Source organism: Hyla sarda, chromosome 10 (assembly GCF_029499605.1).
Source record: "Hyla sarda isolate aHylSar1 chromosome 10, aHylSar1.hap1, whole genome shotgun sequence".
NCBI classification, from domain to species: domain Eukaryota; kingdom Metazoa; phylum Chordata; class Amphibia; order Anura; family Hylidae; genus Hyla; species Hyla sarda.
Window position 1 is genome coordinate 4317346 of NC_079198.1, and position 15254 is coordinate 4332599.

Below are 15254 nucleotides of genomic sequence, written 5' to 3' on the forward strand. Positions count from 1 at the left end.
ATTAGGAATATCAAGCAGCACTACTTGGCATCTGCAATGTGTGATAACTTGGAAGCATATTTTCCATACAAGTTCTCTTACCTGGGATGGAGTCATACTCCGTGACTGTAAGCCCATGGCTGGTGCCCCAGAGAACTGAGGATGGGAGAGGGGAGCAGCAGGATGATAGTTCCGGATGTCTGTGTACACAGGTCGATAGTCATGAAATGAGCTCCCAGAAGGATGAATAAGAGGCACACCGTGTGAAACTACGACCGGCTGAGATAAGCTCAGGCCACTCAGCATTCTGGCATCATTGTGTTGGGAATGAGTTAGTTTGACATCAGGTTGTTTGGCCAATTCCTTCACAGGTTGTGGTGTTTTACTGGCAGGAGGAGTCTTTACTGGACCTTCAGGGGTTCGGGATCGCCTAGACTCTGGATGGTGTTCACCGACTGCAGAGATGTGAGAGTGCATCATCATGCGGACATCACGGGGTAATATGACATCCTGTGGAACACTATAATGATCCAGGCGCATCCCTGGAGTAGGCATGCGGTATTCATGCTGCATCACAAGGACTTCGGATTGAACATGAGAGGAGCCCCTACCCACAGTATGGTGGTAATGCATGTCCTCATCTGCAGCGTGCTGGGAAGACAATGTAGGGAGTACCACTTCTCTAATAGTCGCTGGCTGTGGAGTGCTCGATCTCTGAGGTCTGACATCCATCTGAGGCTGCATAGCTGCTCTAGGAGAATGGAGTGCTTCTGGCCGTATACCATATTGTATTGATGGAAGAGGTGGGGTATTGATTCGGACATCACCTTGAGACAAGTGCCCTAGAGACACAGGCTGTGTTACACTGTGAGGCGGCATAATGACAGTTTGTTCTGGGTGCATGCTCGGGATGTATGGAGGCACTGTTAATCCTGGACCCAGCATAACGGAGGCATTGTTAGTTAAGGCAGGTGAAGCTGTAACACTAGGGTGACAAGACCTAGCAAATGGAGATGGTGAATGGCTAGCAGTACAAGGTGAATGAGGCTCCTGTTTTATATTTAGATGTGGGAGAGCCCTGTCTGTAGGTGTGCTGGATCCAGAAGCCACATGATTTGTCTCTGGTTGAATCTTGCTTGATATTGAAGAATGGTGGGGGCTCATATTAGTAGTCTGAAGCACTTTAGACTCTATTGCCTCGGTCATCTTTTTACCAGAAGGGACCATCTGACCAGGTAACATCTGGCTGTGCATTAAAACTGGTGCAGCATTCTGGGTAAGTACTTTCACTGCTCCAGTTTGTGAGGATGCATTAGGAACACTAATATGACTCGATTCAGATTTCTCCAATGAAGACCTTTCTTGTTTTATGTTTGAGATGACTGGTGATGCATTGTATTGTTGGTAACCAGATGGCGTCTGAGGTCCTTTTGGCAACATCTGAGATGGAGCAAGTGGTTCCTGTTTGATTTGGGACTTTGACACAGACTGTTGAATCTCTATATCAACTGCACTTGCTTGAGGGATCTGGCTGATTTTTGCAGTGATTCGCTGAGGACCCTCTGTTTTCTGGCCAGAGTAACTTAATAGCATTACTCCCTGTGATGTGTTCACTCTGAGTCCAGGGCTTGGCCCAGTTTCTGTAGGTCGTTCCTCTATTACGGTCATTGTTGGCTTAACGCAAGCACGACTGTCATTAGCGTTTTGTCTCACTTTGATCTTCTGAGAAGGGATGCAAGGTGAAGTGGGCTGATGTTGAGCATGCTTTGCCAATGTTATCCTAGGCAAATCATCAGGGTCAAAGCTAGGAGGCATTCTACTGATAACAGAGGTAGCCTTATGGGCCACTATAGGCCCCTTCTCTTGAAAAGCTGGGGCTTCGGCTGCTGGTGGGACAACTGTGTTTGTAAGTGGAACAGCTGATTTTTCTTCAGACACTGGCTTAATTGCTTCAACTTGAGGATGAGTAGGCTCTTCTACATGTGACGCGGGGACAGGCTCGGAGATGGCTGCTGTAACGATACTAGGGGTGTTGCTGGCTGAGGACACATACTTTGGTTCCATTAATATCTTCCTTAAGGTGCTTGAACTTGTATCCACATCAGAGGCCTTTGTATCTGGGGGCATTGCAGGAGGTGGTGTAGAAATGGAAGAATTCTCTTCATGCCTAACAATCCAGTCAGACATAATTGCTGGAGCTGAATGAGCAAGAGGGGATGCAGAGAGTGGAACTCCAGTTTTCCCTGGGGTAGTAGACAATACCGAAGGAGTTGTTACACTTGGTGGAGTAACTGGGGCACTTTCAGTACTTGAACGCAATTTAAAACTACTCTGACTAACATCATCAATGTAAAGGGGTTGTGGTGAATCACTCGGATTTGTGGCTCCTGACATTTCTTCATCCTTATATTCATCAACCTCCTTGGAAATCGTATCAGAAGACGAATTGAGGCTTGTGTCCATAACTGGATTATCAGTGTTTGAGGCTACAGACTCCTCACTAGGCTGTTCCTTTTGACCTTCATCTGAAGAGACCTTTTTATCCTTAGCAGGAGATTTACCTTGAATATTCTCGCGTACAAACACACTGCTCTCCATGGTGTCACGGCCCTTGACGGCTCTTCGCCTTTTCTTATGTCCCTTACTACGACCCTTTTGTTTTGGAGGAAAGTCTCGCACAGATTCACTTTCTTTGGCAGAACTTGCAGACTCGTTGAAATTATTGTCTGGCTCTTTGCTTTCTATTGAATCTGTCTGCTCAGGTACAACAGGTGCAGGAGTTGCTGTGTCCGAGCTGGGGGTAGTATCAGGGTGTAAAATTAGATTTACAGCTTGTTCTGTTTCAGGCTGCAGCTCATCTGGCTGGGAAGCAGCAGGAGCCGTTGTCGGTTCAGAGGGAACTTCAGCTTCCCTGTCTGCTGGATATGGAGGAGCAGAAGAAAAACTTTCTGTGTCAGTAGAAATGTCACATATAATGGAACCAATTGCGGCTGCTAATTCTGTTTCACTGGCCTGGTGTGCAGGTTTATCCCCATCCTCTTCTGGACAATTCTCAGATGCTTCTCCACTTTGGGGGTCTTTATAAGGTGGAATGGCAGAGGTTTCAGTGATCTTCTCAATGTTTTCAACAGCTTGCTCTAGTTCTATCTGTCGTGCCAGCTGGACAGCTTCAGAACAAATATTGGTTTCTTTGTCTGGAGACTCAGGGAACACCGTTTCAGGTGGATTTGTAAAAGGTTGAGAAACATTATCTTCTTTCTGAGGACTTTTGATTTTAACAGGCGTAACAACCACGGACTCTGCATCCTCATGTGGCCTCATAGCATCCTTCACATCAACAGCATTAAGACGAATTTCTACCTTTTTCAAATGAGGGATATTTTTGAGATTTTTGGGCCTTCCAACTTTAGGTTTTGTAGCTTTCTCCACAGGTGATGTTTTCTTGTCAGGCAGCTCTGTATTTGGTTTCTCTGCAGGACATTTCTCTGGCTCCACATCTCTTACATCTGGATTCTCACTACTAATTTCTTCTTTGTCTAATCTTGCCTTGCCGGCCTCTTCAGCCTGTGGCTCTGCTGTTTCATTACTGTCTTCATTAGTTTCTCCTAAACTCTCCTGGGCCTGTGGTACTGGGTCACTTTTACCTTTTTTACCCTGTTGGCTACTAGATAGAGGAGAATGGCTCTGAGATAACTTTTGAGATCGTGGAGACCGCCATCCCTCTACTGGCTTTGCATTTTCAGCTGGTTCTTTCATTTCTGCATCCTCATTCTCTTGTTTTAATATCTCTGCTTTGATAGGAGATACATCACCCATGGCTTTCTTGCGAACCTTTGGTGGCCGTCCTCTTCTTGGAGTAGGAGGAGCAGTAACTGGAGGTTCTGCAACATCTTTTTCAGGTCTCTTTCTTGTAGATCGAGGTGTCTCTGAAGATTCTTTAACTGAAGAAACTCCATCAGTATCGCCTGTGGTGGCATAAACTGATCTAACATTTCTTCTTGTTCGAGGCAAAGCTGGTTCTGAGACGTCAGGCTCTGGAACAGCACTTGGAGATTTTGCAGAACTCCTCGAGCCTCTTTCGTGTTCACTTTTAGTTTCAAGAGGTTTCTGGGGTTCTCCACGTGGGGATGATGATCGGTTACGTTTCTCCCGGTCAATCCTCACACTTTTTCTAGTGGCTGGTTTATCTGAAGCATTTGACCTTTTGCCTTTAGGTCCCTTTTTGTTTTTCACTGCATTAAGAGGTTCTACTTCCATGTCATTTTCAGCAATAAGAGGTTCAACTTCATCTGGTACAGTCTCAGATTTCTGGCACACTTCTGTGTCACTACTTGTAAAAACAGGAGTTTCTTCTTCCAAGTTCTCAACAGGCTCTTCTATCTTTTTATCCTCCTTGGAAGGAGAAATCGCAGGTAAATCATTTTTAAGTTCAGTGACTGGTTCAGCATTGATCTCAGAAAATGAGCCACCTGGTGTTGGTGGTTTTGCATCCAAGAAGATAGGCTGTTCTGTATTTGAAATATCTTCAAGCACATGTGGGGTAGCAGGCTGTGCCTCCGCTTCTCCAACGCCTTCAGCAGCTTCTACTGGAAGAGATGGATGGGCCGGTGTAGGGACAGGGGTGACTATGCAGGGAAGTTTAGGTTCCTCAACAGCTGGTTCAGAAGGTTCTACTGGCTTCTCTTCTACTATCTCCAGAGAATGTGGAGGTGTTTTGTCAGGGGAGACTTTTTCTTGGATTGGTGCAGCATGCTCTTGTTGAGGAAGTATTGCTGGTGTTGGCACAACTGATACTGGCGATTTAATCTCCCGCTCTTTGCACTCTGGCACAGACTCAGGAGATTTTGGCCGAATCTCTTTTTCTTCTACTTTCTCTGCCTCTTTTGGCTTTTGCTCTTTTTCTCTCTCTTTCTGCTGCATCTTTGTGAGCTCAACAAATCGACTATGAAACAGGACCACTGGTTCTTGAACGAGGTCTGAAGTATAACTGATCCCATCAGAAGAAAGCTGTCGGCCATAAGGACGAAACACACCTATGTCTGTATCTTCATCTTTCCTTTCCAAATGTTGGAGTCTCTTTGAGTCTTGTTCAAAGATTGAACTGTGAAGGAACCTAGAAGCAAAAAGTTCTTGCTTTTCTTGCTCTTCTTCTTTATGGTCATCTTTTTTGTCATCTGATTTTCCATCAGAATCTGTTTTGATTTTCTTTTTTTTCATGTACCACGATGGTATAGGTCTTGGAGCAGAGTCAACTTTCTCTTTGTCTTTATTACTCCGAAAATTGGCAAATCTGGAATCCCAGTCTAGAAATGACCAATTTTCTTCGCGAGAAGAGGACAGTGATTTTGCCCTCTCTAACAAGGCTTTCGTATCTGGGGTGATCGTTTTATCTAATGCAAATGAATAAAACTTATTTCTTTCCAATGAGCCAGACAATCGATCTTCCTTGTCTCTTAACTTCTCTTCTCCATCCCGTAATAAAAAAGAAAATCTTGAACCATCTAACAAAGATGATACTTTAGGTGAAACTGGTTTTTGATCACTATCTTCATCGGAGTCGGATGGAACTTCCCCAGGTTCTAGGTCTCTGGGACGCTTTCTAATGGCCTCTCTTTTTATAATGTTACTAGGAAAGCTAATATCCAGCCTGTTGCTTTCTTGTTTGATCTGATCCCATTTATTATATTCTTCTTCAGGGCTCATAGCAATTATTTTACCTTTGGAGGGGTCAGGTATGTTTTCCTTCTTGATAGATTCATTGGCTAGTAATTTAAAATGTTCATCTTTATAAGCCACATTAGGAAACGTGCTCTTGTCGTCCGCGTGTGGCGACTCTTTGAATTCTTTGATTGGTATTAACCTTGGTGAGCCAACTGTGTAATCTTCCTCACTATATCCAAAAGGACGCATTCCCGGAGAACAAGCCAGTCTCTCAGATTCATCACTTATCTGACGAGAACTTCTATAGTGTCTTTCTGGTTTGGTAATTTCATAGTCCACATGATCATTCTTTTTTTTTTTAGTTGGAGGGGAGTCATCGGTGACATCTTGAGGTGGTTTACCAACTTCATGGACAAGGCTGCGTCTTTCATATTCCTCTAATTCTTTATTTGGACTTCTAAATTTTTCAGACTTCAAGATCTCCAGTTCCATCTGCTGCTTCAGCTTGCGGTTTTGCTCCATCTGTTTCCTGTAGCTTTGAGTGTGATCAATGTCAATTGCAAGTTTTTCTTCGGTTTCTGATCTCTCCATGCCCCCTGTTTCTCTTGAAATATGGCCGTAAATTTTTCTGTCTTCTTTAGTGGAGTCTTTATCAATGTCTTCTGGTAAGAGAGAATGCCTCTGAATGTTTTTCATGAAGGCGATCTTTTTAGAAGCCTGTTCTGAAGATTCAAGTTGTTCCTCAGCAGATTCTCCTAAACGAAACTGCAGATCTGAATTTGAACGTCCAGAGATCCCAACAGGCAACAAATCTTGGCAATCCTTAGGGCTGTTGATAGGGAAAAGTCTTTCAGATTTGTTTTTACGACTTTCTCTTTTTAAAAGGTCTTTCCTAGAACCTTTCCTTTCAACATCCCCCTCCCGGCCTGCACTGAAGTCTCTTGAAGGTACAGGCTCAGGTGGTTTCCTTAAGCCTAGACGGCTATCCTCCTCATCTTGGTTACTCCTTCGAACATCAAGTTTTTGCCGTTCACATTTTAAATTCGCATCAGCAAAGCGTCGTTTACGAGCTTCTAACTTGTCTAGATCAGCAGCCATGGCACCTTCCGTAAGCTGCTCTGACTTTAAGTGCTTTTTCAGTTTCTGTTTGCCCTCTTTGTCCACAACTTCAATGTGGCTGGATAGTAACTTTTCTTTTGGCACCTTAGTTCTTGCTGATTCAGCTTTAAGTTGCTCAAACTTGGGTTGCTCAAGTCTGACCACCTGAATTTTTTGATCTGATGAAGGAGACTTTATAGACTCGCCATCAATCTTGTTTTTAGATGCCTTATCTACTCCAGGAGCATCAAAGACTTTCCCTTCCTTTTCATTTACTCTTGTAAGGACAACACAAGGCACAAGGTCCAAGCGGTTTTTAGATGTACAGTCCTTTTCATTTTTCTCCTTGGCCAGCTGCTTGGCACTCCCTTTCTGTTTCTCTAAGCTGGGCTCCTTTTCATTATCTTGATCTGTTTCTGAGGACTGGGAACTTGTTGAATGATTTTTGGATTTTCGCTTTGACCTATCTGATTTGTCTTTTTCACTTTTCTCACTCTTTTCCTTACGCAGTAGCCGCTTCTCTTTATCAGAACGATCTGAATCAAAAGTACGATCCTTTTCTATTTTTTCACTTTTTATGTAACGTTCAGTCCTAGTTTTGTCAAGCTTTTCAAACCTTGAAGGGGATACAGAACTACAGCTTTCACTGCGGTCAGATGAGCGACTGTAAATTCTACGCTCTGGATCACTGGTAATTCTTTCGGACTGTGATGGGGAGGCGGCAGGACTTTGAGGTCTTCTTGAATGGGTAGGACTTTGGCTACGTTCTGTCTGTCTTCGTTCACTATCCCGCTCTCGATCTGTCTCAAAGCGTTCTCGTTCCCGTTCTCTTTCCCGTCTGTAACTATATTCACGGATGTCCTGCTCATATGGATCCCTATAGTCTCTATATTCTCTTGATTCATCATAGTATCGCTGCTCATAATAATCGCCTTGGTATGAATCCCAGTCTGGGTAGAACTCTCTGCTACGAGCAGGGTACTCTCTTCTTGCCGTTGTTGTTGTTTCTTCCGGGTATGTCCCCACAGTTCGAACACTATCATAATAAGTCCGTTCTGTTGAAGTAAATTCATGGTATGATCCCCTTCTGGGTTCATCAGTCCTGGAGAAAAACAAAACAGACAGCAAGTTAGCTGTGATGTACATACAATGTCTTACAACAATTAATAGCTCCCCAATGAAATCACTGAAAACTTTATTCCATTAGAAAATAAAAATACAAAATTGTTCCTATTTTCATCACTACAATTATAGCTTTTTTATTCGACATTTGTATCAGTTATACTTCTACCTATTCTATTTTATTAACGTAACTTGTTTGCAGCAAAAATGATAAAATAGACTCATACAATATTTCTTACAACACCTACATTGCTAACAAATCTTTAGAAAAAAAAAAAAACATACCAAACTTGCACTGATTGATCATTTAAGCCTTTGCTGTCCAATGAAAAGTCTTCATTATTAAAGACCACAAACTTTAAGTTACTTTTTTTTGTGGTGTCCCATAAAAAGTAATATACTGTGAAGAGTTTGTTTTCGGCGAATAGGGATGTCTCAACAACACTTTATCCCCATCTACAAAATAAGGGGTATGTGCAGTATTGTGGGGGCTCCAACTGTTGCATCCCTTGTACAATCTTGAGAACAGGGGTCTAAAATCTCTCATTAAAATTGAGTGGGGGTCACATGTGGTAAATCTGTTGTCAATGGGACTGCCAAAAAAAGTGTTGTACTCCACTATATTTGTCAACCCCAAAGACAGTCAATGCTGCACCAGTGTGCATGCATGACTGCATGTACACATCATTCCAACAGGAGAGCCCTGTTCTTAACGGGGTTATCCAGCATTAGAAAAACAGAGCTGATTTCTTCAAAAAAAACTTTACCAAATTTGTCTGCAGGTTGCATGCAGTTTTGCAGATCAATTCCATTAAAGTTCATGGAGTAAAATTGTAATACTGCAAAACCTGTAGACAGGGGAGGTGCTTTAAAAAAAAAAAGAAATTAGCTCTGATTTTCTACTGCTGGATAGCCCCTTTAAGATGGCGGGTGCCAGTGGATGCCAAACGTAGAAGCCTTAGTAATTATACACTTATCTTAAAGTTGTTGCCAATGGATAAGTGGCGTTGGTGGGACAACTTCATTATTGACAAACACATAATGCAGAAAACTCACCTCCTTTCTGATATTATTTCGTAAATATCCCTAATGTCCTGTCCTGAAGACTCCATGGAACCGTAGAAAGCCAACTGGCTTTCTTGGTTTGCAAAGTCCACCTAAAAGAAAAAAAAAAAGACTCATCAATTTACATTAAGAGAACATAACTATTTCATATATTCATTTACTTATATACATTTTTTTTAAGGGGGGTTTATAAAAGAAAAGTCTCAGGAGTCTCACATTTACGTGAAGAAAAAAAACATGGCTTGAGGGGACTGCCTAGTGCTATTAGCTTGCAGTATATTTCAAGTAGCATCATGCAGGATTATTAAGTCACTGTTTAGTAATGACTACTCCAAATGTCATTTGAGAGCAGTTCAGTTTATAAAAACATAAAAGCGTAAAAGACCTGAGGTCACATGAAAAATGCCAAATGTTTGGTCTCTGCACTAGTAAAGCGCTCCACGGCACCAGTGATAGAAGCAGCTACTATGTTACCACGAGATCACCACAAGAAGACATAACAGGAGGAAGGATAGAACTACAGGGAAAGTGGAAATGGGATGGTATAGGCAGGGGTTCTAGTAGACACTGGGAGAATGTATAAAGGCAGTGTGTGTAAGCCTATACATTGTGTGGGGACTGCTATATAATCCATCAAAAGACTCGCTGCCCATAGACAGAGATGTAAAAGCAAACATGAGCAGAAACTGAATTATCACCCCCAGAATGCTCAGGGTTACCTTAGTGTAGAGATTTAACTGCTTACCAGTAACAAGAGAAGTTTAAGGAAATGACAACAATAAGATGCTTAGAGACACAAGGCTGGCACTCCACTACTAAGTGCTTCACGTCAGCCTACAGGCTCTGGGAAAGCTGGCTTATTAAGCAGCTTTCCAGTGTTTTATGAATCCCCTGCCATGGATTTAACATAGGTAGAACTCTCTAGAAACTCCTAATAATTTCAGGATTTAAATTTTTATGCACTTATTAAGGTGGTCTCTGCACACCTTAACGATATTCCCACCAATCTTCCTCCCCTTGGTCTCTTTTACAGCTGCTTGGGCAAATTCAATCTCATTGTAGAGAATCAGGGCCATGCCTTTAAAGCGATCATACACCACCTGTCAGGAAAAAAAAAACAAAAACAAGGAAATGTAAGAGCCGCGTCCACTGGGGACTTGGTAAAAGATCAGTGTTCATCTTGTCTTTTTTTTTATGAGGATTCTGACTTAATGGCCATCTTGTATCCCACGTAGTAAAATAGAATCCACTGTTGACTTGATGAGGAAAAGTTTAATTTGCTTAAAGTTTGTCTCCAGTTTTAAAGGTTTAGTCATCTGGCTCTTTAAGAAATGTAATGTATTCCATATAAAATACTTAGTGTTTATTGTTACTGGTAAGACAGCTGTGGGCTTGTAGAGAGGTATGAATGAGCACGGCCTCACTTAGCAATGAATATATGGATGTACAATGTATACTGCGCCCTCTCCACAAACTGCTGTCAGGGAAAAGCGGAAGCTCACACATTACTGGCAATACAGATGGTGCAGGCTTTGATCCTATACGTGTACTATAACATGACTATTACAAATACAGTCAGACAAGCTCATTGTAACTCAGAATTTAGAATTTCTCCGATTAAAAGGCCATTGTGTCTGACAATATATGTAATTGTAATTAAAAGGATGAAAGGACAGGAAAGAATTTAAGAAGATGCAGGATTAACAAAAACGCAATCATATGTTTGGTGTTGGCTAACATACCTTAAGCACAGGCCCATAACGGCTAAAATGGCGCGTTAGATACTGCTCTGTGACACTAGAGGACAAGCCATCTATCCACACGCAGTTGGTAGGCATACTTTTTCCAAAGCCAAGCTGTAAATAACAATACGCCAACATGTAAGATCATCAGTACAGACTCATGACTGGACAGTTATCTTTGTTTTTGCATTAAGGTTAATCGGATTCATGTATCTTTTCATTTTTTAGCTTGGCCTTTCCAGCACTACATAATACACATGGATAATGCAGACCGCATACGACAGCATATCATATACGTACAAGTCTGATTTTTAATTATGTTTATAAAACTGAATTACAAGAACCTCGATGGAGCTACTGTAAAATCACAAACAAGCACCGCTGCATCAAGAACAACAGGAAATCTTGACCTACACTGCAGTTTAATTTTACTGGGGGGGGGGGGTGGGGGTGGTAGGGGGGGGGGGTGAATACTGATTCACTCTAAAACTGTATACCTTCAACCGGTTGTTTCCAAGATACTCTCCATCCATCTTCTTAATGGCTTTACAGACACTTGTAATATCGCAGTACTGCAGAAACGCATATTGAGGAACGCCATTCACCTTCTTAACGTCAATATCCTGGACAGAAGAGGAGATAAATACAGCAAGATCAATAGGGCAGAAGTAGCATGAATGCACACCCAAGTGACATCGGCCACAAATAAACTGGATTACAAACTGACTGGCACAAACAGAGACAGATCAATCACAAACACAGGCCAAGATTAAATGGGTGAAAATATCTTATCCCCTATACAAAGAATCCGTGTTTTGACTGTTTCAGACACCACTGCTGTCAGCTCAGCGAACGCTGGGGTCCCCAGCACCGGGACTCTCGTGGTCTAACATCTTAAAGGACATCTGTACTGCATGAATTTTACATATTCCTGTGTTCGGGCTGCAAAAATAAACAAAATAAACTTTGACTCACCTTCCTACGTCCCCAGGAAACAGCAAGAGGATCGCAGGGGAGGACCGGCCGGTACCGGAGCACAGGGGGAACGTATGAAGGTGCGTCAAAGTTTATTTTTTATTTTTGCAGCCCGGGCACAGGAATATGTAAAATTTATGCAGTACAGATGTCCTTTATTGTACTTTTCTAATTATTGTATTATAAAATACGTCTTCATTCGCATAAACGGCAAATGCTCCCAATGATACATCAAACAGAGGCTGTGACGATATATACGGGCATCTACCATCAGTTTAAGAAAGTGCATGAAAAGTTCAAGATGTGTACACTAAATGGAAACTGATTGATGCCATAGTGCGGCATCAGTTACCTACAGGCTATCATGGATAATCCGCTTAATGAATAATAACCAATCAGCGTCGATATTAAATTACATTAAAAGGGTATTCCGGCCAAAGACATCTTATCCCCTATGCAAAGGATAGGGGATAAGATGTCTGATCGCGGGGTGTCCCAGCCGCTGGCCATGCAGCACTCGCATTCTATGAGGGGCTGCTGCTCCAGTCTCAGAAACCTCTGCGTTTCTGGGACTGAAGACTTGACGTCACAGCACGCGCGCCCCCCCCCCCCCCCCCCCCCCCCCCATTCACGTCTATGAGAGGGCCGTCACGCCCCCTCCTATGGACATGAATGGAAAGGGGGGGGGGGGGGGGGGGGGGGTGACATCACATTGCGTCTCCAGTCAAGGAAACAGAGGAGCACTGGAGCAGCAGCCCCTCATAGAATGCAGATGCTGCATGAAGATCACAGGTGTCCCAGTCGCGGGCCCCCCAGCAATCAGACATCTTATCCCCTATACTTTGGGTAGAGGATAAGATGTCGACGTCCGGAATACCCCTTTAATGATTCACTAAATGAAACAAAATTCTGATATCTACAGCTAACAATAGACCAAAGATGTAACAAAAGAACACTCTGAAGAAGTGTAAGTCAACCTACCACAATCTCCCCAAATCTCTGAAAAACATTGTGAAGATCCAGGTGGGTGGTGGTTTTCTCCAAGTTTCCGATGAAGAGGGTCCTAGTAGCCTTCGGGTGAAATTCATCTATTCTCTCATCTAGAGGCCGGAATTCATTTTCACTTTCTGTTTCTGGAGGAAAAAAGATGCTTCAAATTTCTATATCACAGTGATCATGGTGGGAGTACAACATTTATTGCACATAGCGCCCCACCATTTTTTATTTAGTACAGTACAGTACAGTAAAAGACATTGACCTAAGGCAGATGCCCATGGCGCTAGATTGCTTTCAGGAATACAGATGTGATAACCTACCTGGTCCTACCCAAGCGGTCACTTCTATTTGCATTCCAAAGAAGAGTTTGCCTTTTGAGGCATTAAGTGCTTTCTCCTGATCTTCCTGCTGCCTGAAAAAGACCAGACCGTATCTCTCCTCAGATACTCCGTGTATCTGTACTGATGTGACTTTTCCGTACTTCTTGAACTCATGAAACAGTCCATCTTTAAGGCTTGTATCTGGAGACAAAAGAAAAGTTTTCATGGTCCTTCATAACATAAATTGTACATGTAATTCGGACTTATCAAAAGTTTTAATCGGTAAGGATCGGAGTGTTCAGACCCCGACTAATCACGAGAACAAAGCCAAGAGAAGCATGCGCTTAGTGCGTTCTCTCCTAGCCCTGAGTCACTTGAACTTGATAGACTTTCAATACATGTCTATAGGACTATCCAGGTCCCATAGACACTGAACAGGGAGAGAAGCATGTTACAGCGTAACTCTCTTCCATCTCAGCTCGCTCTTGTCATCCAATAAAAACTTGAATGGTCCTTAAAACACTTCAAAAGCTTTTTGTTTGTTCTTTCTTTTAAAGGGTACCTGTCAAAAGAAATTTCTAACCCCAACCAATCACCAGATAGAGTGGGTTGTAATGCACTTCTCTTCCATCTGTCCCTGTTAGTCAGAGGGTCCCACAGACTTGCATTATGATACGGTCTCGGTCACGGAGAGAATGCGGTAAGCATGCACTTCTCCCAGCCCATTCTAGTGATCAGTCAGGGTCTGAACACTCAGACCTCGACCAATAAAAACTTTTTATACATTCCTTTTTTTTCCCCCTATAATGACAGTGCTCATTAACCCCTTAAGGACACAGTCCATTTTGCTCACAGGTCAAAGCAAGTTTCCTTTTATTTGCGTTTTAACTTTTTTCTCCTCGCATTTTTTTTAGGGACATTACTTTTCCATCCACAGACCAATGAGGGCTTGTTTTATGCACAATTGTATTTTGCACTGAGACTTCATTTTACAGAAAAAAAAAAAAAACTATTATTTATGGGGGGAGAATTTAAGAAGAAAACTGAAATTTAGCATTTTTGGCGTTTTATATTTACAAAATGCACTTTAGGGTAAAAAGGACAAGTTCTCTTTATTCTGTGGATCAATAAGATTAAAACAATACTCTTGTTTACACAGCTTTTCTATTATGGTACTAGTTTAAAAAAAAAAAAAGGGGGGGGGGGAAAACATTTTTCATAAAATAAGCATGTTTAAAATTGCTGTATTCTGACCCATATAACTTTCTACTTTTTCTCTATACAGGGCTGTATAAGGGTTAAGTTTTTGTGTGATTTGTAGGTACCACTTTTGAACATATATGACTTTTTGATCACTTTTGACCAAATGTTTTCTGGGATGTGATGTAACAAAGAGCAATTGTGGAATTATTATTATTATAATTTTTTAACGTTTACATCGTTCACCGCATGGGATCATAAACCTTCTTTAATAGTTTGGACATGTGTAAAGGGTCTGGTGTTATTTTTGTATTATGTTGCATAGCATTACAGTCTCAACAGGCTCTAGCAGCAGATTGGAGATTTCTAGTATGTATAGGGGCCTCCAAACTCTCCTTTAACAGATGACTTCTGGGGTTAGAAATATCTGGCAATATTGGATTTTAACTGTCTCACCCTTTAATTTTTGGGAGATAAACCCCCAACAGAGCTGCCTGGCAATGGCTTACCTCCCCATCCACCCATTGACAAAACACCAACCTGAGCATTCACCACGTGTATAGGGGGAAATAGGAGAGATCTCGTCTGCCGACCAAACATCTGGTGACAGCTACTGGGGTTGTCCAGGCACCTCAGGCTGATCTTACGTGATCTAGATTGTTCAATGTTCTAACAGCTAGCAGATACTTTACCTGTTGATCGTACAGGGAGATTCTGAACTTTGATCCCAAAACTTTTGCGAGGTTCATCCTTATCCAAAGATAAGAGTGGCTGGGAAGGAGGCGCGGGGACTGCTGCAGACTGCACGGACCTTGCTGGAGACTCGTCACTAGAGGTGCTGCTGGAATCACTGCTGTAACAAAACAACTACTGTCAGACTCCGTATACACAACACAGACCAGTAATGCGCCATCTTATTGTGTACATACACTGGACATACACCTACACAGTATTCAGTATTGACATTATGGGGGGAATTCATCAAACTGTTTACCAGGCATTTTTTTTAATTAAATTTGTTGCATAAATTGTCACAGCCAGTTCCTGTGTGACTTTCAATTTAGAGCATTTTAGAACCATAACCATGCTGCAGACT

The 15254-nt window shown here is 42.3% G+C and overlaps 1 protein-coding gene across 7 annotated transcripts in view; it reads right to left on the minus strand.

Annotated features, from left to right (window-relative positions):
• Window positions 1–15254, minus strand: part of SPEN (spen family transcriptional repressor) — a 60083-nt gene that overhangs the window by 3988 nt on the left and 40841 nt on the right. For 4 of the 7 annotated variants that reach the window (XM_056544581.1, XM_056544584.1, XM_056544585.1 and 1 more), the window contains 8 exons: window positions 14851–15011; window positions 12959–13159; window positions 12624–12775; window positions 11165–11290; window positions 10668–10781; window positions 9912–10025; window positions 8917–9017; window positions 82–7840 (listed from right to left, as the gene is read on the minus strand). In XM_056544581.1, the coding sequence (XP_056400556.1) occupies window positions 82–7840; window positions 8917–9017; window positions 9912–10025; window positions 10668–10781; window positions 11165–11290; window positions 12624–12775; window positions 12959–13159; window positions 14851–15011 (8728 nt within the window). The remainder of the gene's footprint in view (window positions 1–81; window positions 7841–8916; window positions 9018–9911; window positions 10026–10667; window positions 10782–11164; window positions 11291–12623; window positions 12776–12958; window positions 13160–14850; window positions 15012–15254) is intronic. The other 3 variants (XM_056544582.1, XM_056544586.1, XM_056544583.1) reach the window with 2 other exon arrangements.